Source organism: Cnephaeus nilssonii (assembly GCF_951640355.1).
Source record: "Cnephaeus nilssonii genome assembly, chromosome: 6".
In the NCBI taxonomy this organism is placed as follows: domain Eukaryota; kingdom Metazoa; phylum Chordata; class Mammalia; order Chiroptera; family Vespertilionidae; genus Cnephaeus; species Cnephaeus nilssonii.
The window spans coordinates 15,532,834-15,554,898 of record NC_137077.1 but is presented as its reverse complement, the minus strand read 5'-3'; the positions used below and the strand labels follow the sequence as shown (position 1 = coordinate 15,554,898).

General features: G+C 41.7%; 1 protein-coding gene across 5 annotated transcripts in view; it reads right to left on the bottom strand.

Moving 5' to 3' along the window:
* ANKS1B (ankyrin repeat and sterile alpha motif domain containing 1B) overlaps nt 1–2,341 on the bottom strand; it is a gene marked incomplete at its 5' end in the record, with an annotated part of 797,243 nt that extends 794,902 nt beyond the window's left edge. For all 5 annotated transcript variants that reach the window (XM_079773890.1, XM_079773888.1, XM_079773891.1 and 2 more), the window contains one exon: nt 2,191–2,341. In XM_079773890.1, the coding sequence (XP_079630016.1) occupies nt 2,191–2,324 (134 nt within the window). The remainder of the gene's footprint in view (nt 1–2,190) is intronic.
* Between the last annotated feature and the right edge of the window lie 19,724 nt (nt 2,342–22,065).

Genomic DNA, 22,065 nt, shown 5'->3' with positions numbered 1-22,065 from the left:
AGGTTCACGTTTTCCATTATCCTATAAATAAATTTCTGATGACAATCATTTATGAAATAAAGTGACAACTAAATAAACTGTGCCTTCTCTTAGGAATTTCATTTTATTCAAATGATCATCCGAAGAATACAATTTCAACTCCCATTTTCTTCGAAGACACAGTTTTAGTCGTTTATTCAGTCTGAGGTAGAAAAATGCAAGTTTTAAAGTTACTGGGTTTGATTCTGATTTTTACAACTTGGTTCACACTGCTCTAATGAACATGTCTTTTAGTTTCATTGTTTTCTACGTGCATTCTTGTTGTAGAGTTACTGCTACTACCTCTGAAAAACAGCAAAATAGAAAACCTCTCATTCAAGAGGTACATTGTGGGTCACAATTTTGAGATTTAATGTTTACTAACATTAAATAGTTGGTATTTTATTCCTAAAACTTGACATCTATTCTTTTTAAAAATGGCACAACTGAGAAAGCATTTCATAGATATCTGCTGATCACACAAATAGGCTTTTTTAACTATCTCAATGAAATTAACTGGAGTTCTTCCTGTTCTCAAAGAACTCTTTAATGTTATTCCAAAGGAATTGATTATTTTTAGAAACCTATTTTAACCACATAGGTTTCTAGCCATCAATGTGGCTATATTTTATAACTGATACGTCACCCTGGCATAAATTTATTTTACCCGCAACTTAAAACTGTAACCAGATAACTGCTTTTGTATAAATTATCTGTGACTAGGGTCAATTACTGGAGCTATAATCTAAAATATGTACACATTATCTACTCGTGTATGGAAGTGAAAATTATTTAACAAGGGAGTATACACAAGAGTCATCACTTCTAAGACCTACTGAAAAAAAAATGTTCCAAAACATTCATTGTTCTGAAGTGAACTGTCATTTCAATAAAATGTCAGTGTCAACAAGTATAGATGATCACTTATGGAGCTTTTTTGAATCCCAGCAACTATTTTCCAACCAAATTCATTTCACTGCAGCACAAATGTTTTCATTTACCCTATTAGCCAGGACTGCAACTAATTGCATTGTCTGACCACTACAACATATGAGAACTGTGTAAAGAACGCACTGTTATCGTCCAAAAGTTTTGTATTAAGCACATGTTCGGAGTAGCACAGAACACCTTTTTAAAACCATAAAAATCACTTGGGCTTTAAAAAAAATTTTTTTTACAAGTACAGCTGAGTTGCCTAAGAGATGGGGTAAAGATATGAATAATGCCTCCCAAAATACCCAGGATACGTGGAAAAGCCATGATTTTAGGAACTAAAGCGCTTTCCTTGAATTTTATCCGGTGACTATTCTTCAGGCGTCCTTCCTCCCAACAGGTCTCATTTGTCCATCAATTCAACTTTTAAGTTAATAGTTTTTTTAAATGTGTAAATGATCCCTGCTATTTCTAAAGCACTGCTTGCTGAATAAAGACCTTGACATTTTTTTTAAAAAAAAATGTCATCCTAGAAAGATTCTCCAAGCAGTATCAGCCTCACCTGAAACATCTCCACATTCAAAGGCCTCTACCCTGTTCCAAATACAGGATCCCAATCCTGAGATACAAAATAACCAAGTTTCCACTCGGCTATCTCCAGGTAACAAAGTGCTGCTGGGCCGCCTCCTCAAGTTTCACCCACACCCTGTCCTGATGCCATCGCATCGAAGGTTCCCTCTCTCATTCTGTGGGTTCCTCACCCACCACAGAGCGAATGCCTTCTGCGAGGGAAGGCAGCAGCAAGCAAAGGCTGCGGCTTGTGCAGGGTAAAGGCATGCACGCTAGAGCTTCCCTGACAATCTCATTTAAATAGATACACACGCACACACACACACAAAAAGGCTGGGTTCGAGGCTGAAGCGACAGAATCAACACTGATGGGAAGCAGGCGGAACGCCGATTTCCTTTCCAGCAACACACGAGTCCAGGTCCAAGTTCTGCACCGCGGCTCTGAGGAAAAGTAGCGACTGACGCCGTGATGGAAGGCTATTTTAAAATTACTCCAAGAACCCAAGGCTCCAGCCTCCTCTCCACACACCCTGTCTCCCTGTCTAATTTAAGAATGAGCCGCTGGCCGCCAGCAGGTGCAGTCCCCCCCCCCCCCCCCAGGAGCTGCACGTATCCATCACCATGCCTCCGGAGGGATGCAATCCCGGGGCGGTCGCCCCCCGTCCTTACCTGAGCAGATTGGACAGGGGCAGGGGTCCGGATCCACCGCCCAGGATCCCTCCTTTCCTGCCAGACAGGAGTTTCTCCACCAGAGCCACGTTGCCCGTGCGAGCCGCTTCCAGCAGCTCCTGGTCCTTCCCCATAGTCTCTCCCCACGACTCCCTCGCGGAGTCCTTTCCCCCTCCGGCTCCTTCTCCCCGCCCACCCCACTCCCCCCCTCCAAAAAAAAATGCAGGGCCCTCCCCGCCGCCCCACCCGGAGAGAATGCCACCCGGGTGCTTCGGAGGAGCGGGCGTCGGAGGGTGAGGACCGAGGAGGTCGGAGCAGGAGGAGCCGGAGCGCAGTGCACGGCCGCGGCGGCGGCGGCGGCGGCGGCGGCCTCGCGCCCCGGCTGGTCCTCGCCGGAGCCTCGCGCGGGCCGGCTGGGCGGTGGGGCGGCGGGGAGGGGCGCGGCGGCTGCGGCTCGGGCGGCCGGGGCCCGCGCCGAGGCCGGGCGGAGCCGAGGACAGAGCGGACTGGGGCGCGGGCTGGGGCGCGGGCGGGGGGCGCCGCGGCGGCGCTGAGGCCTGGCGCGCGGGGCGGCCGGCGCGCGGGGGGCGTGTGCGCGCGGCAGGTGCGGCCGCGGGTCGGTCCCCAGGAGGGAGGGGGGCGGGGCCGGGGCCGGAGGAGGCCGGGCCCGGAATGGGGGCGGGGCCCCGGGCCGAGGTGATCCTCGTTTTTTTGTTGTTTTTTTTTTCGTGGGCGGGGGGACCCTCCCTCCCTCCCCCGGTCGCCTCGGGAGAAGGTTAACCGTGTGAGGACTGGAGGTCTCCCGGCCGCCGCCACGCCTCGGGTGGGTCGCCACGCTCGCGGAAAAGCCTCCATGACGGGCCCGGGAGGCCGGGGATGCTGGAAAGGGGCCCTCGGCCGCGCTCCTACCCTCCTCCAGGCAGCTGGGCTCGCCCGAAGGCTCAGCTCCCCGAGCCGGCGGAGAGCTGCCCTGGGTTAGGAGGGAGAGGTTTGCGTTCCCCCACGGCTGTGGCACCGGGCAGTTTGTGGCGGCTCCAGCTGCCTAGGGCTGGGAGGAGCTGCTGACTCGGAAAAATACCGGGAGAAGGGGCTCTCGCTGAACCCCCGGCGCAATAGGAAGGGGCCTGGGGTGGAGACCCACTGCCATTTGCATGTGTCATCCGCAATGCACTGCGAGTGGCTGGCCTGGATGTGTGAGATGCTCCCCGTGCCCGTAGCGGAGAACATGCGTTTATTTTCTTTTGGAAACTTCTGGTGACACCTTGCCTTGCTGTGCCTTGCCCTTGGGATACACTTCACAAGTGTACTGGGGAGTCAAGGGACATAATAGGCATTCAGCAACCCAGTGAACTGGATAGTATTACCAGCATGTCCATTTGGGAAATGAGAAAGTGGCGGCACAAGGGGTTAATTCGATTTCTCAGTAAGTGGTGGCAACCCCAGAACTGACTCGCTGCACAGCCCAGGCTCCTCCTAATACACCTTCCTGCCTCCAGGAAAAATTACAATGGACAGGCAGTAATGATCCCAGGCACTTGATAAGCAGTTACTATGTACCGCACACTATGCTAAGTGCTTTCCGTATGTTATCGCAACCCTCATAGCCATCCCGTGAGATGAGTACCATTTTTACCCCTATTTTACAGATGAGGAAACTTACTATTCCAAGATCATGCAGCTAGAAAGTTAGCCAAGGTGCAAACCCAGGGCTGCCTGCTATAGGCGGAGATTTTAAATAAAAAACTGGGGAAGACTTAAAAGATGTTTTGTGCCCTGGCTGGTTTGGCTCAGTGGATGGAGCGTTGGCCTGCGGACTGAAGGGTCCTGGGTTCGATTCCGGTCAGGGGCACATGCCTGGGTTGCCGGCTTGGTCCCCAGTGGGGGGCATGCAGGAGGCAGCGGATCAATGATTCTCTCTCATCATTGATGTTTCTATCTCTCTCCCTCTTCCTTCCTCTCTGAAATCAATAAAAATATTTTTTTAAAAAAAAGATGTTTAGTAATAAATAACAGCACAAGTATATTTTTAAAATTTTTTATGGAATTCAGTATTCTGTGATTTCAATAGAAAGGTTCGAAGTATTAGGTAAATTATGATTTCTCATGGGAGGTTTCCTGAAGGAAGTAGATTTTGAACTAGTTGTGGTTTTTTGTGTTGTTTTTTTTTTTTGCTTGTTTCCTTATGTTTTAGAACCTGTTTTAATGATAAGATATTATATGTGATAATAACATGATCCTTGACATCATGGGACCACCAGACCAGTTAAAGAAGAAAGCCATTGAATTCATTTTGAAAGTTGCCATTTTCCTAATGTTGTCACCTAAGCAAATCACACTTTTTCCAAAATATACTATAAGTATTCAACTGCTCAGAGCTAAAAATCACCCCCAGTTTTCACATGCAACATTTAATCACAGCTGAGTTAGTGATCGGGAGGCTCCTGAGTCGTCTTATCAGAATCAACTCCCAATGGGGAACCATTAGTAATGACTTACTCTAAGGATCAGTTCCACAGTTCCAGGCAGTATCTGATACTCAAAGCAGTTTTCCAACTCCAAACGCTTTGTTTTTAATTACATCATAGCTTCTTGTTGAAAAGGAGAAAGGCGTGGCTGCATGGGAACTAACATGCAAATTAAAAGTGAAAACATACTTCCAAAAATCTGAAGAGGCAAAAAAACAAACAAAAAACACCTTCAGATTTTTTTAAACATCAGATTTCATTAAGATATTTTGCATCTGTATATGGTGGAAATAGCCAGAAAGTCTTGGGGACCAATTAGATCTCAGTTTGCATGCATGTGAAATATGTGAAATGAAGAAGTTGTGTCTGATGGTCTTCACTGGCCTTTCCAGCCCTAATATTCTATGCCTATGATGACATATGGTGTAAGTCCTTTAAGTCATACGCACAATTGAAGCTGTAAATCAAGCATAGGATAGATTTGCAATCAATTTCTATTCTGTTTTTAGTTACAAGAAATAAAATATATTATCTATTCTCCAGGTTTTTGTAATCGAATATTTTTATCAAAATCTATGTTCCTTATTCTCAATATTAATAACAGTTGTAAATGCATATTATATACCAGGAATGATACTAGATTCTTTTTCTCATTATATACCGTATATATAATTGTATACATAGTATACTAGGGGCCCAGTGCACGAATTCATACACCTTGAAAGGAACAGTGGGCCACGAGGCTGCGGTAGGCACAGGGGCTGGTCTTGGCCCATCCTCCATGCCCCCACCCAGCCCCTCCCACCATGGCCCCCGCCCCCCGCCTCTGTCTGCCGGCAGCCCTGCTCCTGCCGCCACTCCCACGCACTGACGGTGCCGGCCTCGCTTGCACCTGCTGACAGCACAGAGCAATTGAGGCCAGCGCCAGCAGCAGCTGCAAGCAGCAGCTATTGCCCCGATTGCCCCTCAGGAGCAGGGGGAGGTAGAGAAGCCCTCAGGGGTGATCAGGATTGGCAGCCGCCACTCGCACCCACCAATGGCGCCGAGCGATCAGGACCAGGGCTGGGCACCAGCAGTGGGTGCAAGTGCCAACTCTGGCACCAGCTGTGGGAGCAAGCAGGGCTGGCACCGGCAGCAGGTGCGAGCACTGGGAGGGACCGCAGTGCGCAGGAGCAAAGAATTTTCAGTAGCCACCCGAGGATCGCCCCAATGACAGCAACCAGTGCCCCGCCTTGGTCTGGCACCCCCACTCACCTGCTCCACCATCCCACCGCAGCCGACACCCGCCATGTTCCACACACGCCCCCTGGTGGTCAGCACACATCATAATGACCAGTTGTTTGGTTGTTCAGTTCCGGTTGTTCCGCTATTTGGTCTATTTGCATATTAGCCTTTTATTATATAGGATATTATTGTATTACACACACACACACACACACACACACACACACACACCTGTACCTGTCAGGATTAAATGAGACAAAGTAAACAATCTAGTATCATTCCTAGTACATAATAACACAATCCTATATAATAAAAGCCTAGTATGAAAATTGACCAAACGGCAGAATGACCAGTCACTATGACACGCACTGACCATCGGGGGCAGACACTCAATGCAGGAGCTGCCCCCAGCCCGCAGGCCCTAGTCCAGTCAAGGCGGGTGTGAGCAGGGTCCCCCCGATTGCCCCACCGGTTGCCCCACAGATCGGCCCTGATCACCAGCCAGGCCTAGGAACTTAGGAACGAATTTCATGTACCAGGCCTCAAGTTTTACTATATTTATGTACACATAATGTATATTATATATAACCATATGATATCTACTCTATGAGGTAGATATTATAATTCCTGAAGAACCTCTGAATCCCTTATTCTAAAGCTGATATATACTAGTACAGATTTAATTGTGTATATTTTTGGCAATTTGAGAATTATTACTCCAATATACACATATTGCTAGTCACTCCTCTTGGATTAATAAAAAGAGGTACTAGGGATTGAGGCTAGAAAAAGGAGATAAAGCAAAAGACAAAACAAGTATAGAAGTGTTTTCACACCCATTAAAAAAAAAAGCCTTTGGAAACATAAATGGGAGGAACATGGATCTTGATCAATCTTAGAATTATATACCAAAGTCTGTTTTCAGTGAGGAAGAGGAAATGATGATGTTTTACAGCATCAAGTTATCAGCTGAGCTAAGAGAGGATAACCCTGTGATTTAGGGAGTGGGTTTGGAAAATACCTACTTTCTTTATGTCGAGCTCTGCAGTTACTGGGGCTGATAGGCTGTGGGATAGAAGTCAACAGCTTCAGGTTACAGAATATGAAGATACTAGATATCTAAAAAGAAGACCAAGTTTTCACCTTCTGCATTTCATTTGTTTGTCTCCTTATACCTGCTTGGCACAAACTCTGCCTCTCATCGTCTTCCTGAGGAAACCCAGGCAGCAAGCATATCATGATGTTTGCAGTCTTTCTGAATTTATGGTCATGAGTGTTGAAGGCCATAGAATGTCAATCACCCATGTTCTCTAGGTTCTAACCAACTGAGAATAGACACAAGGAACCAAATGAGCATCTCATTAGAGCATCATTTTTATTACCAGGTCAGGTAAGTATCTAATATCCCACACAATGTAGGGATCCCTAGATCCCTAAAATGAGACTGAAAATGAGACTGGGGCCTACCTCTCTGTAAATGTGCACCCTGAGACCTACCAATGGAGAAAGTTGGATCTACAAATATGACTTTACTAGAGGCCCAGTGCACGAATTCGTGCATGGGTGGGGTCCAGCCACCTGCCCTGATGGAGGCAGATCAGGGCTGGGCTGGCAGGGGGGAGGGGACACAGGAGGTGTGGGGGGGGCCAATTGGGAGGAGGGCTGGCCAGAGGGAAGGGCCGCAGGAAGTTGAGAGGGGCCGATCAGGGCGCCGATTGGGCTGGTTGGCCGCCGCAGTGCCCATCATAGCGACCAGTCGTTCCGGTTGTTCCGTCATTCTGGTCGCTTGGCTTTTATATATATAGATACACCCAACCAGTCTAAAGCCTGTCTCAGAAGGGGCTGTCAGAGGACTGAAGAGAATGATGTGTTTTCAAGGCTGCCTTTGGAAAGCATGCTGAGACAGGTCCTGACCCACGTATGCCCACCATCATGGGGTAGGAAGTGGAAGAAAGCTCATTGCCCTTCTTAGTGATTCATAACACCGGCACATCAAGACAGAAAGAAAGCCAGAGTTGAACCAGAATCTTGTCTAGAAAGCAAGGTAACCCTACCCACATAGTTCTGCCAGGAAAGAACTTTAGGAGGTTTGCATTAGGTAACCTTGGGCAACCAGTTGGCTATACATTTGGCCAGTTCTGTCCCTTGCACAATTTTTCATTGAATTGAAGTGTAAGGCAAAGTCCTTGACTATTATTAGCAGTTATATGGCATCTGTTATCCATGGGGTGTAGGAATGTTCTTGGAAGTTTTGTCCATCACTTATTTAGTGAATTCTATACTGAACCCCACACTTACATTAAACTATACAGGAATGTTTGCTCCCCCTAAGGAATTAATTTTCTGATCATCTTAACTAATAAATTGACTATCACTTTCCACATTAGCTCTCAGGTAACTAAGCCAAATTTAAAGTTTGACATATTTGTGATCTTTTTGCATCTTAGTCATTACTCTTTACCTATTTTTGCCTTGGTTTTTATTAATATTCAGTTGTATTTTATTCAATATGTTTTTGTTATGAGATATGTATGCATCTGTATTATTGAACTTGCATCTGTATTATTGAATTTGCTATATGCCATCTACCAGTCTAAGTAATAGAATAATGAGTAAAAACAAACATACTCTCATTCCTCATGAAGATTCCATTGAAAGTAATAAAAAATGCCAGAAATTAAGGAAAAGTACCCTGTTCTCTTTCTTTTTTCTTTTTCTTTTTTTGGTAATTCTTTCACTTATTCTCACATGAAAGCAGGCAATAGGGAATATCTTAGAGATTGCTTCTCCTTCAAAAACTTTATAAGAAACAAGTTTATTTTGGCCTTAAGGATATACATAAAGTATACATTTCTCATCTTTTCATTCACTCATTGTCTGTGATATGCCAGGAAGCTCACTAGGTGCTAGTGATTCATCAGTGAACAAGGCAAATATAGTCACAACTGCCATGGAGCTCACATTCTATTTAAGAGCAGAGACAAGGAACAAGTATTCACAAATGCACCACGTGCTACAAAGAAGATGGGTGTGAATAACAGGGGCATCTAAGTCTTAGAGGTGAGCACAAGGCCTGAGACCTGAGCAATAAATGGCAAAGAGAAGCAGGTGGTGGAGATAGAATGTTCCATGCAGAGAGCTGTTTGGGAATCACTACACCTTGCTCTTTAGAGAACAGTCGGGAATTATACTCTCAGAACTAAATTCCCAAGTCACCTCCTGCCATCTCTTTCTTTACCTTTGCTCTTACTTTGTCTAATTCACTCACCTCTCCCATTCACATTTATATTTTTATGGAATTTAAGTTTATTGTTGTTATTGCATGTTCTTAATTTCAAAAATTTTAAAGTATTATCTAAATGCTTTTTCTAAAGATAAAGTTGCTTTTTTACTTGTATATGGCCTCTGATTCATTTTTAAATAGAATTAGCCCCCTTCAAAGAGGTTCCCCTCTTTCTTCATATGAAGAAAACCCAAATAAGTAAACCATGGCCTGCACCCTTTTTTTCATGTCTAGGTATACTTTATGGATCAATGAATAGGAATGGGAATTAGTTGCATGAAACAACATGAAAACAAAGCTAAGCTGAATATGAAAAATTAAATCGTTAATTCTAACTATAACTGTCCAGCATACATATGCTTCTTAATTCTCTTACGCTAACAAAGAAACATGTGCAACTAATTATTTATTTGCCACAATCCAAAGTCCTCCCACCTTCCATATTCATGGGCCAGCTTCTTCCTGTCACCCAGCTGAGGTCCAAGCCTGCCAACTGGGGGACCAAGCTGGGCTGGGTTTGCAGCCAAGAACAGAAGGGGAGTAATTGTGAGATATTTTTTCCTGGACTCAGTAGCTAACATCATCTGTCTAAATGGATGTGTCATCTTCTACATTGGTACCTAAATGCTTTCCAACGCACTCGTTCCATTATGCCATAAATTACGGTTTTGTAAAAGGAAAGGCACTAGCGTTGTGTTCAGAAGACCTGGTTTGCAATCCTGGTGTGACCTCGTTTTAGCTTAGAAAACCAGAAGCCATCAGGTTCAACACGGAAGTGTCACACACACCTTTATAAGTATATTAGCAACCCAGTACCACAGACTGGGTGGCTTAAACAACAGAAATGTATCTCCTCACAGTTCTGGAGGCTGTAAGTCTGACATCAAGGTGTCCGCAGGGTTGTGTTTGTTAAGGCCTCTCTCCTCGGCTTGTCGATGGCCATCTTCTCCCGATGCCCTCACCGAGTATTTGCTTTATGTGTGTATGTCCTAATTTTCTCTTCTTATTAGGACACCGGTTACATTGGATTAAGGCCCATTCTAATGACCTCGTTTTAACTTAATTGCCTCTTTAAAGACTCTCCAAATACAATCACATTCTTAGCTATTGGGGGTTAGTAATAAAAGGTAATAAACTTCAACATATGTATTTGGGGAGGATACAATTCAGTTCATAACAACAGGGTTGATTGATGTTTTGAGAATCACAATAAATGAGACTAAAGAAGTGAAGGCATGAAGAGGTTAGCCAAAGAACATATATGCATAGCCCACGGACACAGACAACAGTGTGGTGAAGGCCAGGGGCGGCGGGTGGGAGCTGGGTGGAGGTGGGCAAAGGTGGGGGAAATGGGGACATCTGTAATAGTGTCAACAATTGAAAAAAAATAAGTGAAGGCATTTGATTTACTAAATTTTAGATAATCATATACTTGACAAAGTGTTCCCTCCAATATTACAAGTACCACATACATAGTAATTACAATATTATTGACTATATTCCCTATGCTTTGCTTTATATCACCATGACTATTTTGTAACTACCAATTAGTACTTTTTATTCCCTTCACCTTTTTCACCCAGCCCCTCAACTTCCCTCCCTTCTGCTGCTATGGATATTTGTGTACAAATCTTTGTGTGGACGTGTGTTTTCATTGATGGGTAAACACCTAGGAGTGGCATTGCTGGGTCATGTAGAAGGGATTTGTTTCCATTTTTAAGGCACTGACAAATTGTTACCTCTAAGGATAATACTTAGAGAAAAACAACCATGTTCAATGCCTTCCATTGAAGCATACAATTTATCAAAATTTAAATACAGTAATAGGCAAACAAGGATGATTAATATTTCTTAAAATTTATTCTTTACTACACAGTTTAAAGCAAAAGTCATAATTAGATCATTTCAGATATTTTTTTAACTGGTTCTGAAAAATATTAGAAGGAAAAGCCTATTGCTTGAGGTAGTAAACTATTATTAAATACTGTGTTGCTTATACCATTACATTCAAATTTAAGAGGGTTAGCCCTGGCCAGTGTGCTGGTTGCCACATCTTTACCAACACTTGGCATTTCAGTCTTTCTAAGCTATTCTAATAGGTATGTATCTCATTGCAGTTTTAATATGCATTTTCCTAATAACCAATGATGTTGAGCTTTTTTTGTTAAATACCAACGAATACAGATATTTTTTCCGTTTCTTCCTTTTGACTTATTATTAGGTTGCAAAAGGGTTTTTTTTTTTTTGTTGTTGTTGTAAATCCTCACCCGAAGTTATTTTTCCATTGATTTTAGAAAGAGTGGAAGGGAGGGGAATACAGACAGAAACATCGGCATGAGAGATACACATCACATCGATTGGTTGCCTCCTGCACATGCCCCAACCAGGGCCAGGGATCAAGCTTGCAACTGAGGTACATGCCTTTGACTGGCATCGAACCCGGGACCCTTCAGTCCTCGGGCTGACGCTCTATTCACTGAGCCAAACTGGCTAGAGCTGTTGCAAAAGTTCTTAATCACATCTGGATATGTCTTTTGTCAGATATATGTTTTGCAAATATTTTTTTCCCAAGCTGAAGTTTGTCTTTTCATTTTCTTAATGGTTTCAACAAACAAAAGATTTTATTTTTTTGAAACTCTTATCAGTTTTTCCGTTCATGGTCCATGCTTTTTCGTATCGTATCCCAGGGTTACAAGGATTTTTCTTCTATGCTTTGTTCCATAGAAGGTATGTGTTTTTGCTCTTACATTTAGGTCTATGATTGTTTTGAATTAATTTTAGTGTATAGTATAAAGAAAGATCAAAGTTTATTTTTTTCTATGTGGATATATGGTGTCCCAAAAACATTTCTTGTAAAGACTATGTTCTTTTTTAAAAATTCTTTTTCTATTAAATTTCTGTGACACCTTTACTGAAAATCAATTCACCGAATAAGTGTGGATCCATTTCTGGATTCTTAATTCTGTTTCATTGATCTATATGTCTATTCTTATAAATCCTTTCATTTTAATCTTGCATCCCAGGATAATACTTAGAGAAAAACAACCATGTTCAATGCCTTCCAGACAATTTATCAAAATTTAAATACAGTAATAGGCAAACAAGGATGGTTAATATTTCTTAAAATTTATTCTTTACTACACAGTTTAAAGCAAAAGTCATAATTAGATCATTTCAGACATTTTTTAACTGGTTCTGAAAAAAATTAGAAGGAAAAGCCTATTGCTTGACATAGTAAACTATTATTAAATACTGTGTTGCTTATACTCATTACATTCAAATTTAAGAGGGTTAGCCCTGGCCAGTGTGCTCAGTGATTAGAACATCAGCTCTTGCACTGAAGGGTCACAGGTTCAATTCCCTGACAAAGGCACATACCTGGGTTGCAGGTGAGGATTAACCAAAAATAAATAAATAAATAAATAAATAAATAAATAAATAAATAAATAAGAGGGTTAAAGAAACATAATTATTAGACAATTAAAGCACAGTAAGAATACACATAGTTCTGTTAAACTGGTTAAGTCTTCAGCCACAGATGACTTGCATCCATGAGTATAAAATATAGTAATACTAGGTGATGTAATGATAGAAAAATTGTCACTAAATTTTGAGAAATCGAGAAGAACACAAGAGTTCCAGAAGACTGAAGATGCACAGATGTTTACATTTTCAAAACATAAAAAAACAGATTCCAGAAACTAAATACTAATAAGCATGACATTGAAAGCTGGCAAAATTATAGAACAGATGAAGCACATAGTTTATCAATATATTTTCAGGTGATCACTAGAGGATAGATTTTTTTCACCAAACTAAATTACTTAAATTATACACCTGAAAATTACTAACATAGATCCTGATTTACTGTGAATAATATTTTTAAAATAAAGCAACCTCAAACCTTTCTCTGAGAAACATAATATAATAGAAATAAATAAAGAAAATGAAGTAAAAAAAACAAAGGAAACTAAACAAAATTATTTTTTAAATATCATGTATAATCTGCACATAAAACATCGAAAATTTATAAAATAGACTCATCTCAAATGATTAAAATCGATGCCCCTCCTCTGTGCTTGGCCAGTCTAGTGACACCGAGTATAAACTGAGAAATACCCAGGTGGAAGTCAAGTATATGAGTTTGAGTCCAAGCAATGAGTCAGAGCTGAAAATATGAATATGGGAATAGTCAATGTATCTGTGGTATTTAAAGCTATAAGACTGGAAGAGATCTCCTAGGAAATAAGTATGGACAGAGAAGAGCCAAAACTGAGTCTTGGGACACTTAGGAATATAAGGAGGACTCAATAAAAAGATTGAGAAGGGCAACCAGTGAGGTAGGGGAAAAACACAGGCTAGTGAGTCCTGAAAACCAAATGAAGCAAGTGTTTCAAAAGCAGGAAATGATCAACTGTGTTGATTGGTTCTGAGAGATCAGATTGATGAGGACTGAGACCTGAAGCAAAGTGGAGATAGAACAGTTTCAGTGGAATAGTAGGGACAAAACCTGATTGCAGTTGGTTCAAGATAAAATGGGACAAAAGAGAGAGAGGGGCAGGGAGGCACACAATACTCTGAAGAGCTTTTCTCTACAGAGAAGCAGGAAAAAAAATAGCTGAAGGGGAATGTATGTATGGTCAAGGGAAGTTTTTTGTTTGAATTTTTAGGTTGAAAGATTTACAACACGTTTGTATACTGGTAAAAATAATACTATAGGAAAAGATTTTTGATGTAGGAGGGAGAGGAAAACAGAGAAGAAAAAGCCTCGAATGATTTAGAAACAATAGTATTCATGCAAATTGAGGATTTGGCCTGAGTTAGCAGTCCACACATTTCACTTATGCAAGGCACAGACATTGTTAGGCCAATAAATTTAGAGAGTGTTTCAGGTTCAGAGGGTGTGTAAGTTTTCCAAGAAGCAGACACTGAGGCGGAGTGAGGAGCCTAAAATGATGACTGGGAAATGACGCCTGTGAAAGGGAAAGACCTGGGTCAGGGGAGCCATCAAATTACAATGTAGACTTCTGCAATGCTGTCCTAACAATCTATGCCAGCCCACGTCCAGGGTCAAGACTGCATTATAGCAGCCCCATCTTGAATGAAAATGGATATATCCTTGCTCTGTCATTGTCTGGGGGCCTTTCAAGAAGCCCAGGGCTTCAGCTTTGCCAAGCTCAGGGACCAGTCTTGTCCTGAGCTACTCATTATCCTATACAATAAACATATAATATGGAAATGGTCGTTATGCCATGAAGTGACCGGATCACGGATCAGCAGGAGGGTGGGGCAGCAAGCTACAAGCGGGAGGTGGAGAGCTACAGGAGAGGGCAGGACAGCAAGCTATGGGGGAGGGGGTGGGGGGGCGGAGGGAGCTACAGGAGGGCAGCAGCGAGCTACTGGAGAGCTACTGGCACACGGATTCATGCGCAGGGCCACCAGTTTTATTCATAAGATGGTACCACAGTTCCAGACATTACAACTAGACATTATAAAATCAAGCAGAAGAAAGATCTCACTGGCTAGACTTGTGTCACATTCCCATTCTTAAACCAATCACTTCAACTGGCTCAGTATAGTGCATGGCTGGGTAAAGAAGGATGGATTATCCAAACAAAACCAGAGTTCTCATAATAAGAATGGGAAATGGCTGTTGGGTAGGCAACCAACAGTGTTGCTTTCATGACAGGACATAAATATCATAACCTGAAAACAAAAACCCACTAAACTGTTGTTTTGTTTTGTTGTTGTTGTTTTAATGAGGACACATTCTTGGACATAAAATGTTTAGAAAAAATATATCACTGCTGGGCCAGTGTGGCTCAGTGTTTGAGCATTGATCTATGAACCAGGAGGCCACAGTTCAATTCCCAGTTAGGGCACATGCCTGGGTTGCAGGTTCAATCCCCAGTGTGGGACATGTGATCAAAGATTCTCATCATTGATGTTTCTCTCCCTTCCTCTCTGGAATCAACACACACACACACACTAGAGGCCCAGTGCATGAAATTCGTGCATGGGAACGGGGGTGTCCCTCAGCCCAGCCTGCACCCTCTCCAATCTGGGACCCCTCGAGGGATGTCCAACTGCCCTCTCACAATCCAGGACTGCTGGCTCCCAACCACTCGCCTGCCTGCCTGCCTGATAGCACCTAACCACTTCTGCTGCCAGCCTGATCACCCCTAACCACTCCCCTGCCAGCCTGATCGACGCCTAACTGCTCCCCTGCTGGCCCGATTGCCCCTAACTGCCCTCCCCTGCTGGCCTGATTGCCCCCAACTGCCCTCCCTTGCAGGCCTGGTCCCTCCCAACTGCCCTCTCCTGCTGGCCATCTTGTGTCCACATGGGGGCGGCCATCTTTGACCACATGGGGCAGCCATCTTGTGTGTTGGAGTGATGGTCAATTTTCATATTACCTCTTTATTATATAGGATATGTATATGTGTGTGTGTGTGTGTATTTTAAAAAGAGCTAGTCATGAACATATATCACCCATTTATCCTTCCTGAAAATTTTTCTTGAAAATATTACAGATGACTGAAAGGAGAAGCAAAACAACTCCAAAAGGGGAAGTCATGTTATAAAAGAGCTGGTAGCAATCAATGAATCCAGTAAAACCAAGTAAAGGTACTTGTTTTTAATAAGTGTATCTGCATGTTATATTAAAAGCCAAACACTTAAATGGCATTTAAGTAGGGACTTGAAAACTGAGAAGTAAACTGGTGAAGAAATGGGAAAAGAGCATTACAGACAGAAGGAACAACATGTGAGCATTTCCTGAAGGCTGGAGTGGAGATAAGCACAAGATAGATTAGTCAGAAGTCAGATCCTGCTGAGCCTTGTGAGACATGTTAGGGATTTGGAGTTCTATTTTAAGTATATTGAAAATCAATGCTGTATTTTGAATAGAGGAGTGATGTATCTGTATTATATTTCAAGATCATTCTGGTTTCTCTTTAAAAAGATAGATGGGAGGTGAACAAGGATGGAAGTTGAGACAATATTGAAGGTAAGAAATTATGTTACTTGGACTGGAAAGGAGTGTGAAAACGGCGAGCAATTGATATATGTGTAGAGACTCAACAGGACAAGCTGATGGATTGCATGTATATGAGGAAAAGTTGAGAGAAATCATAGGAACAAAGATCCAAGCTTTTGGCTGTGTGAATGGTAGTGCCATTTACTAAAATGAGAAATACCCAAAAATTCTCATCTTGAATATTAACATGGGAAGAGGAGAAGGGAAAGTGGGATCAGAGCTCTATTTTGAACATTTTAAGTATGAGACTGTAACACATCTGAGTGAAGATGTTAAGGAGGCAGTTTGAGTTGACAGTGGTCTGAGCTGGAAATATATTTTTGGAAGTCTTGGCACATAGAAGATACTTAGAAACCACAGGAAATGAATGAGATTAAACTTAAAAAAAAAAAGAAGACAGGGAATCCCAGCATACAACGGTTGGATAGAGAAGAAGAAAATAAAGGGGATGGAAAAGGAATAGGCATGAATTAAGAGGAAAACCAAGAGTGTTGGAAGCCAAGAATAAGGAGTATTTGTGTCAAAAAAACTCCAAAAAGTCTAGTAAGGTGAGGACATGAGCATTTTCATTAGATATGGCAACATAAAGGGTGATGGTACAAAAGCAGTTTCAGTTGAATGGTGGTGGTGAGGTGAAACTTCAGGTTGCAGTGGAATCCTATATAATAAAAGTCTAATATGCAAATTGTCCCCTCAACCGGGAGTTCAACCAGGGGATGGGGCCAGCCTGCTGGCTGCAGCAGGCAAGCAAGGGAAGGGAGACCCTGGCCAGCAGCTGGCAGCCGCTAGGGATCCTACCCATGCACGAATTTCATGCACTGGGACTCTAGTTGAGAATAAAGAGTGTGTGAAGATATGGAGACTTTGTTTTGGATAACTCTTCTGAGTTTGGCCATGAAGATTGGAGAAATATCTGGATAGAAATGAAAACTCAAGTAAAATTTTTTTAATTTATATTTTAATTGATTTCAGAGATATGAGAAAAAGAGAAACATCAATGATGAGAGAGAATCATTGATCGGCGGCCTCCTGCATGCCCCACACTGGGGATGGAGCCCCAAACCTGGGCATGTGCCCTGACTGGGAATCGAACTGTGACCTCCTGGTTCATAGGTTGATGCTCAAACCACAGAGCCACGTTGGCTAGGCAAATTTGTTTTAAAAGATGGGAAATATTATATATATTTGAATGCGGATAAATGATCTGATAGGTTGAAGATAGGAGGGAGATGAAGATTGCACATCACCTTTCCTGACCCCATCTTTCATCCCTCTCCAATACTCAAAACCTTTCCACTGTGAGGCCCTCCAGAACTCAAGTCATCAGCAAAATCAACTTCCTTAACGTCTCCCTTATTCCTTTTACCTACTTTATCTAACTGAAGCCTGTCTCTCCACTAAGGGCCTTGCTTCTCCTGCAGCTCTCTCAAGGAGTGACAGTGTTTCCTCCCACATCATTCATACCACAGGGCCTGAGGTGGGATAGGTGTTTTTCTTGCACTTTATTGTTTCAAGAACATTTTCCCTCCCTGGTCTCTTCAAAAACAGTCATCTTTGAATCTTGTACCATCAGATCACAGCACCCATTATTCATTCTTGTTGAAGTTATCTTCCAACACCACAGCTTACTCCTTTTTGGTCCTTGAACATTTCACTTTCTGGATCACTTCACTCTAATACTCCTTTTGTCATTATTCTTGGGGACTTCAAGATCCTCACTGTGGAAGCCATCGACACCCTGGACTCTGTTAGCTACTCACTCCTAAAGTCATTCTAGATCTTTAATTACCATTAATTAACCCTTACATAATCTCAATTTCAAACATCCTATCCTTCAATCTCTACCTTATTTCTAGATTCCCAACTCCAAGCACCCTTCAATACCACTAGGGTCTATAATCTATTGATTCTACCACTATTTCATTATCTCTTATCCCCATCTAGTCCTTACTTCTTTAAAAAAAATCTTTTTATTGCATTTTTAGAGAGAGAAGAAGGGAAGAGAGAAACATCAATCAGCTGCCTCCTGCACAACTCCTACCGGGGATTGAGCCCACAACTTGGGTACGTGCCCTGACCAGGAATCGAACCAGCAACCCTTCGGTGCACGGGATGACGCTCAACCGAGTCACAACTGGCCAGGGCATCCTTACTTCTTTTTATTCAAGTGTCATGAGTTGTGTCCTCCCAAAATATATGTTGAAGTCCTTGTACCTGCATCCAGTATTCCTTAGTACCTATGAATGCGACCTTCTTTGAATGTAGGAGCTTTGCAGATGTAGTCAGGATGAGGGTGGGCCTTAATTTGATATGACTGGCATCCTTATAAAAAGAGGAAAATTTGGACAACCATATAGACAGGTAGAGATTTGAATTCTGCTACCACAGCCAAGGAACGAATGCTTGGGGTTACTAGAAGCTGGAAGAGGCAAGGAATGATCCTTCCCTTAAGCTTCAGAGGGAGCATGACCCTGCCAACACCTTGATGGCTGACATCTAGCCTCCAGAACTGTGAAATAAATTTCTATTGTTTTAAACTACTCAGTTTGTGGCACTTTGCTACAGCAGCCCTAAGAAACTAATACACCAGGTTAAATTACATATGGCCAAATATAAAAATTAGTGAAATTATAAAATCATTCCCTTGCATACACTCTGAATTCCCTTGCTTTCTCTTCATTGTACTAAGTAAACCCTGATTAAATTCAGTGTTCAGCTCTGACTACACCTGCAGTGAAACCTGGCTTGAGAAACACACAACCACATTGGTCTTACTTGAACACATGACTAAATGAAATTGGACTCTAAAGGTGCTTGGCAGCCATATTGAATTTCTCTACTCCATTCACTTCTATAAAACTATTTCGTATCTTCTCTTCTAAAACCTCCAATAACTCCTCCCTAATCCTCACTCTCAGCTAATGACCTACCTATTTCAATGAGAAAATCCCTAAGAAAATTTCCAGGAGCTCCCATGACATCACTTTCCCTACCTGCATTTGTCCCCATATTTTTTGCCTTCTATCTGTGCCCATGGCTAACCAGCCATTCCACTTGTGCACCATATACTATCCCATCTTAGTTACTCAAAGACACTGCTACAGAAATGTTTCTCCTCCATCATAAACCTTTCCCTTTTTTCCAGGTCATCCCTATTGCCCATTATTTCTCCCTTCTTAAAAACAAAAGAAAAAAACAATACATCCAGCCAGTCCTCTCTCCTTCATAAAATGACATTTGTTTGTTGTGAGTTCATTTATACTTGATTATTAAATTTTGGCTTAATTATGAATGGTGGCCTTTGCAAACATGTTCGTTTGGATTGTAAATTATGTGGTTAGCTTACCTTTTAATATAAAACTCCTTGAAAGTGGTGTCTATGTTCGTTCTCTCCAATTTTTCATCTTTTATTCTCTCCTGTGCCCCACTGCAAACAGGTCTTGATCCTATTTGCATTGAAACTGTTTTCAAGTTCACCAAACATGTCCATGTTGTTAAATCTAATTGTCAACTTTCACTCCTCATCTTTTTTACCTTTGAGCAACATTTAACATAGCCAATCAATTCCCCCTTTTTAAACAATTTTCCCACCTCCCTTTCAGGGCACACTGTCCTGATTGTCCTCGTCACTGCTTCTGGGTATCCTATCCTGGTTCTTCCTCACCTGTCTGACCTATGAACACTGGTGTGGCAAAGAGGTGTGGTTCTTCCTCACCTGTCTGACCTATGAACACTGGTGTGGCAAAGAGGTGTGTCTAAACCTTTTCTGCTTTTTATCTAATTCTACTTAGGGAAGGAGCTAGAATCCATCATACTTACACATAGTTACACAAAAGAGATGTGCTCAAGTAACAATAGATGGTTCCCAACTTTGTCTAAGAAGTTATCTGCAGGGATTATGTTTGCTGAAGGTGGTGTGCGATCACAGCAGTTGTTCAGGTCAGAAACATACATCAATCCTAGTCTTATCTTTTACACAACCAATCCAATTCCTCAACAGATGCACCTTCAAAATTTATTAGGCACCAACCACTTCTCAATTCTCCTCCTTTAATAGCTCCATCCCCACTCTTTTCAGTTGTTAATGTCACACAAAGTACTCCTTTACTAGTATACGTTTTGTCCAAAAACATAATTTTTAATGCCTTAATCTCTTAAATTATATAGAAAATATATCGTTACAAAAGTTACAATACTAGCTTTCAGGCTAGCAGTGTTTTTTTTTAAATGTCTCAAATCTTGTAGAAAAAGTGGTTATACAACCATTATTACCTTTTGTAACTGCTTATGCATCTGACATTTTTACTTCTTCATATGACTGAGTTATTGTCTAATGTCCTTGCATTTCAACCTTGGTTTACTTTGTTCTTACGATATTCACTCCTGGTGACAGTGCTTCTGAGGATACAAACTTTGTTGAAGCCTGTTGGAAAGCAGTTCCGGTCATAAGAAATTCATGGCCTCTGATGTAGTTATTCTACTTTTGGGAATCTATCCTAATAATCCAACATGTAAATGATTATACTAAGGAAATAAAAATGGAAACAAGAGTATAAGAAGGTTGTGGTAAGTGGAATAATGGTACCCACCTCCATTGCCAGCACGTTATATGTTGTTTTACAGGACAAAAGGAACTTTTGCAGTGTATCTTTTTATATTATTTGTGCTTCAGTTTCTAAAATTGGTGACATTATAATGGCCACCAGACATAATGGAACTACACAAAAACGTGGATCAAAAGGAAGTCAAAGATGAAGCCTATTCAGCCAATATATTAACAAGAAACTGAATTCTGAAGGCAAAAGGGAGGAAGGGGACTTATTAAAGACTAGAGGCTGGATGCACAAAATTCGTGCGAGAGTAGGCCTTCCTTCCCCCAGCTGCCGGCACGGGTTTCCATCTGGCACCCGGGACCCAGGCTTCCCTCGCAGCCCTGGCTTTGTCCAGAAGGTCATCCGGTCTAATTAGCATATTACACTTTTATTATTATAGATACAGGGGGAAATGGCAAAGTGTTAACTAGACTCCCACTAAGATTATAGATAAGGCTTAAATACATTACAGTAATTCTCAAATATGTATGCTAACGCAAGACCCTATCATTTTTAATATACTTGGCTTTTGCATGTTTTTATATTGATATAATAATATGGGAATGTCTTAAGTTCTGGAAATTTTTAGAAATAGGATATTAAAAAGTTGCTTTATTTGCTCATTTTTTATCCCTCTTTAAAACTCTTTTGCCTTCAGAGCTCTAATATTTACTAAAGAAAAATCTTGTTTGACTGCAAGGAATGGAGAAAGTAAAAAGTAAACCAGAAAAGCACCAAATCATTATCATATCTATGCTAATTATGCTAATAAGAATTATGAAGTAAATACTGGTATACTGAATTCAGACAAGTGCTAAGATGCCCATTAGTTTTATACAAATAAAATGTCTCCAATAGCAATGAGTGTCCTATTAATATCAAAATTGGAATCAAGATTTCAATAAAAAAATTTAAATCTTCACCAGAGGACTTTTTCATTGATTTTTAGAGAGGGGAAGGGAGACAGTTAGAGAGACAGACTGATAAACATTGACTCGTTGCCTCTAGTACATGTCCTGTCCCCAAAACTTCTGCAGTGTTTGGGACCATGCTCCTACCAATTGAGCCACAAGGGCAGAACTCAACAGATATACTTTTTGGGCATATCATTATTTATAAAAATTCTGAATGTGCCAATTTTTTGCATATTAAATTGGAGAATTTCTGTCTGTATATATTTTTTGCTTAAGGCTTTAATTCATATGGTACACGAAGTGAATTCTTTATCATAGATCTTTCTCAAGTGCTTAATTATAATTTTGTTCAACATAT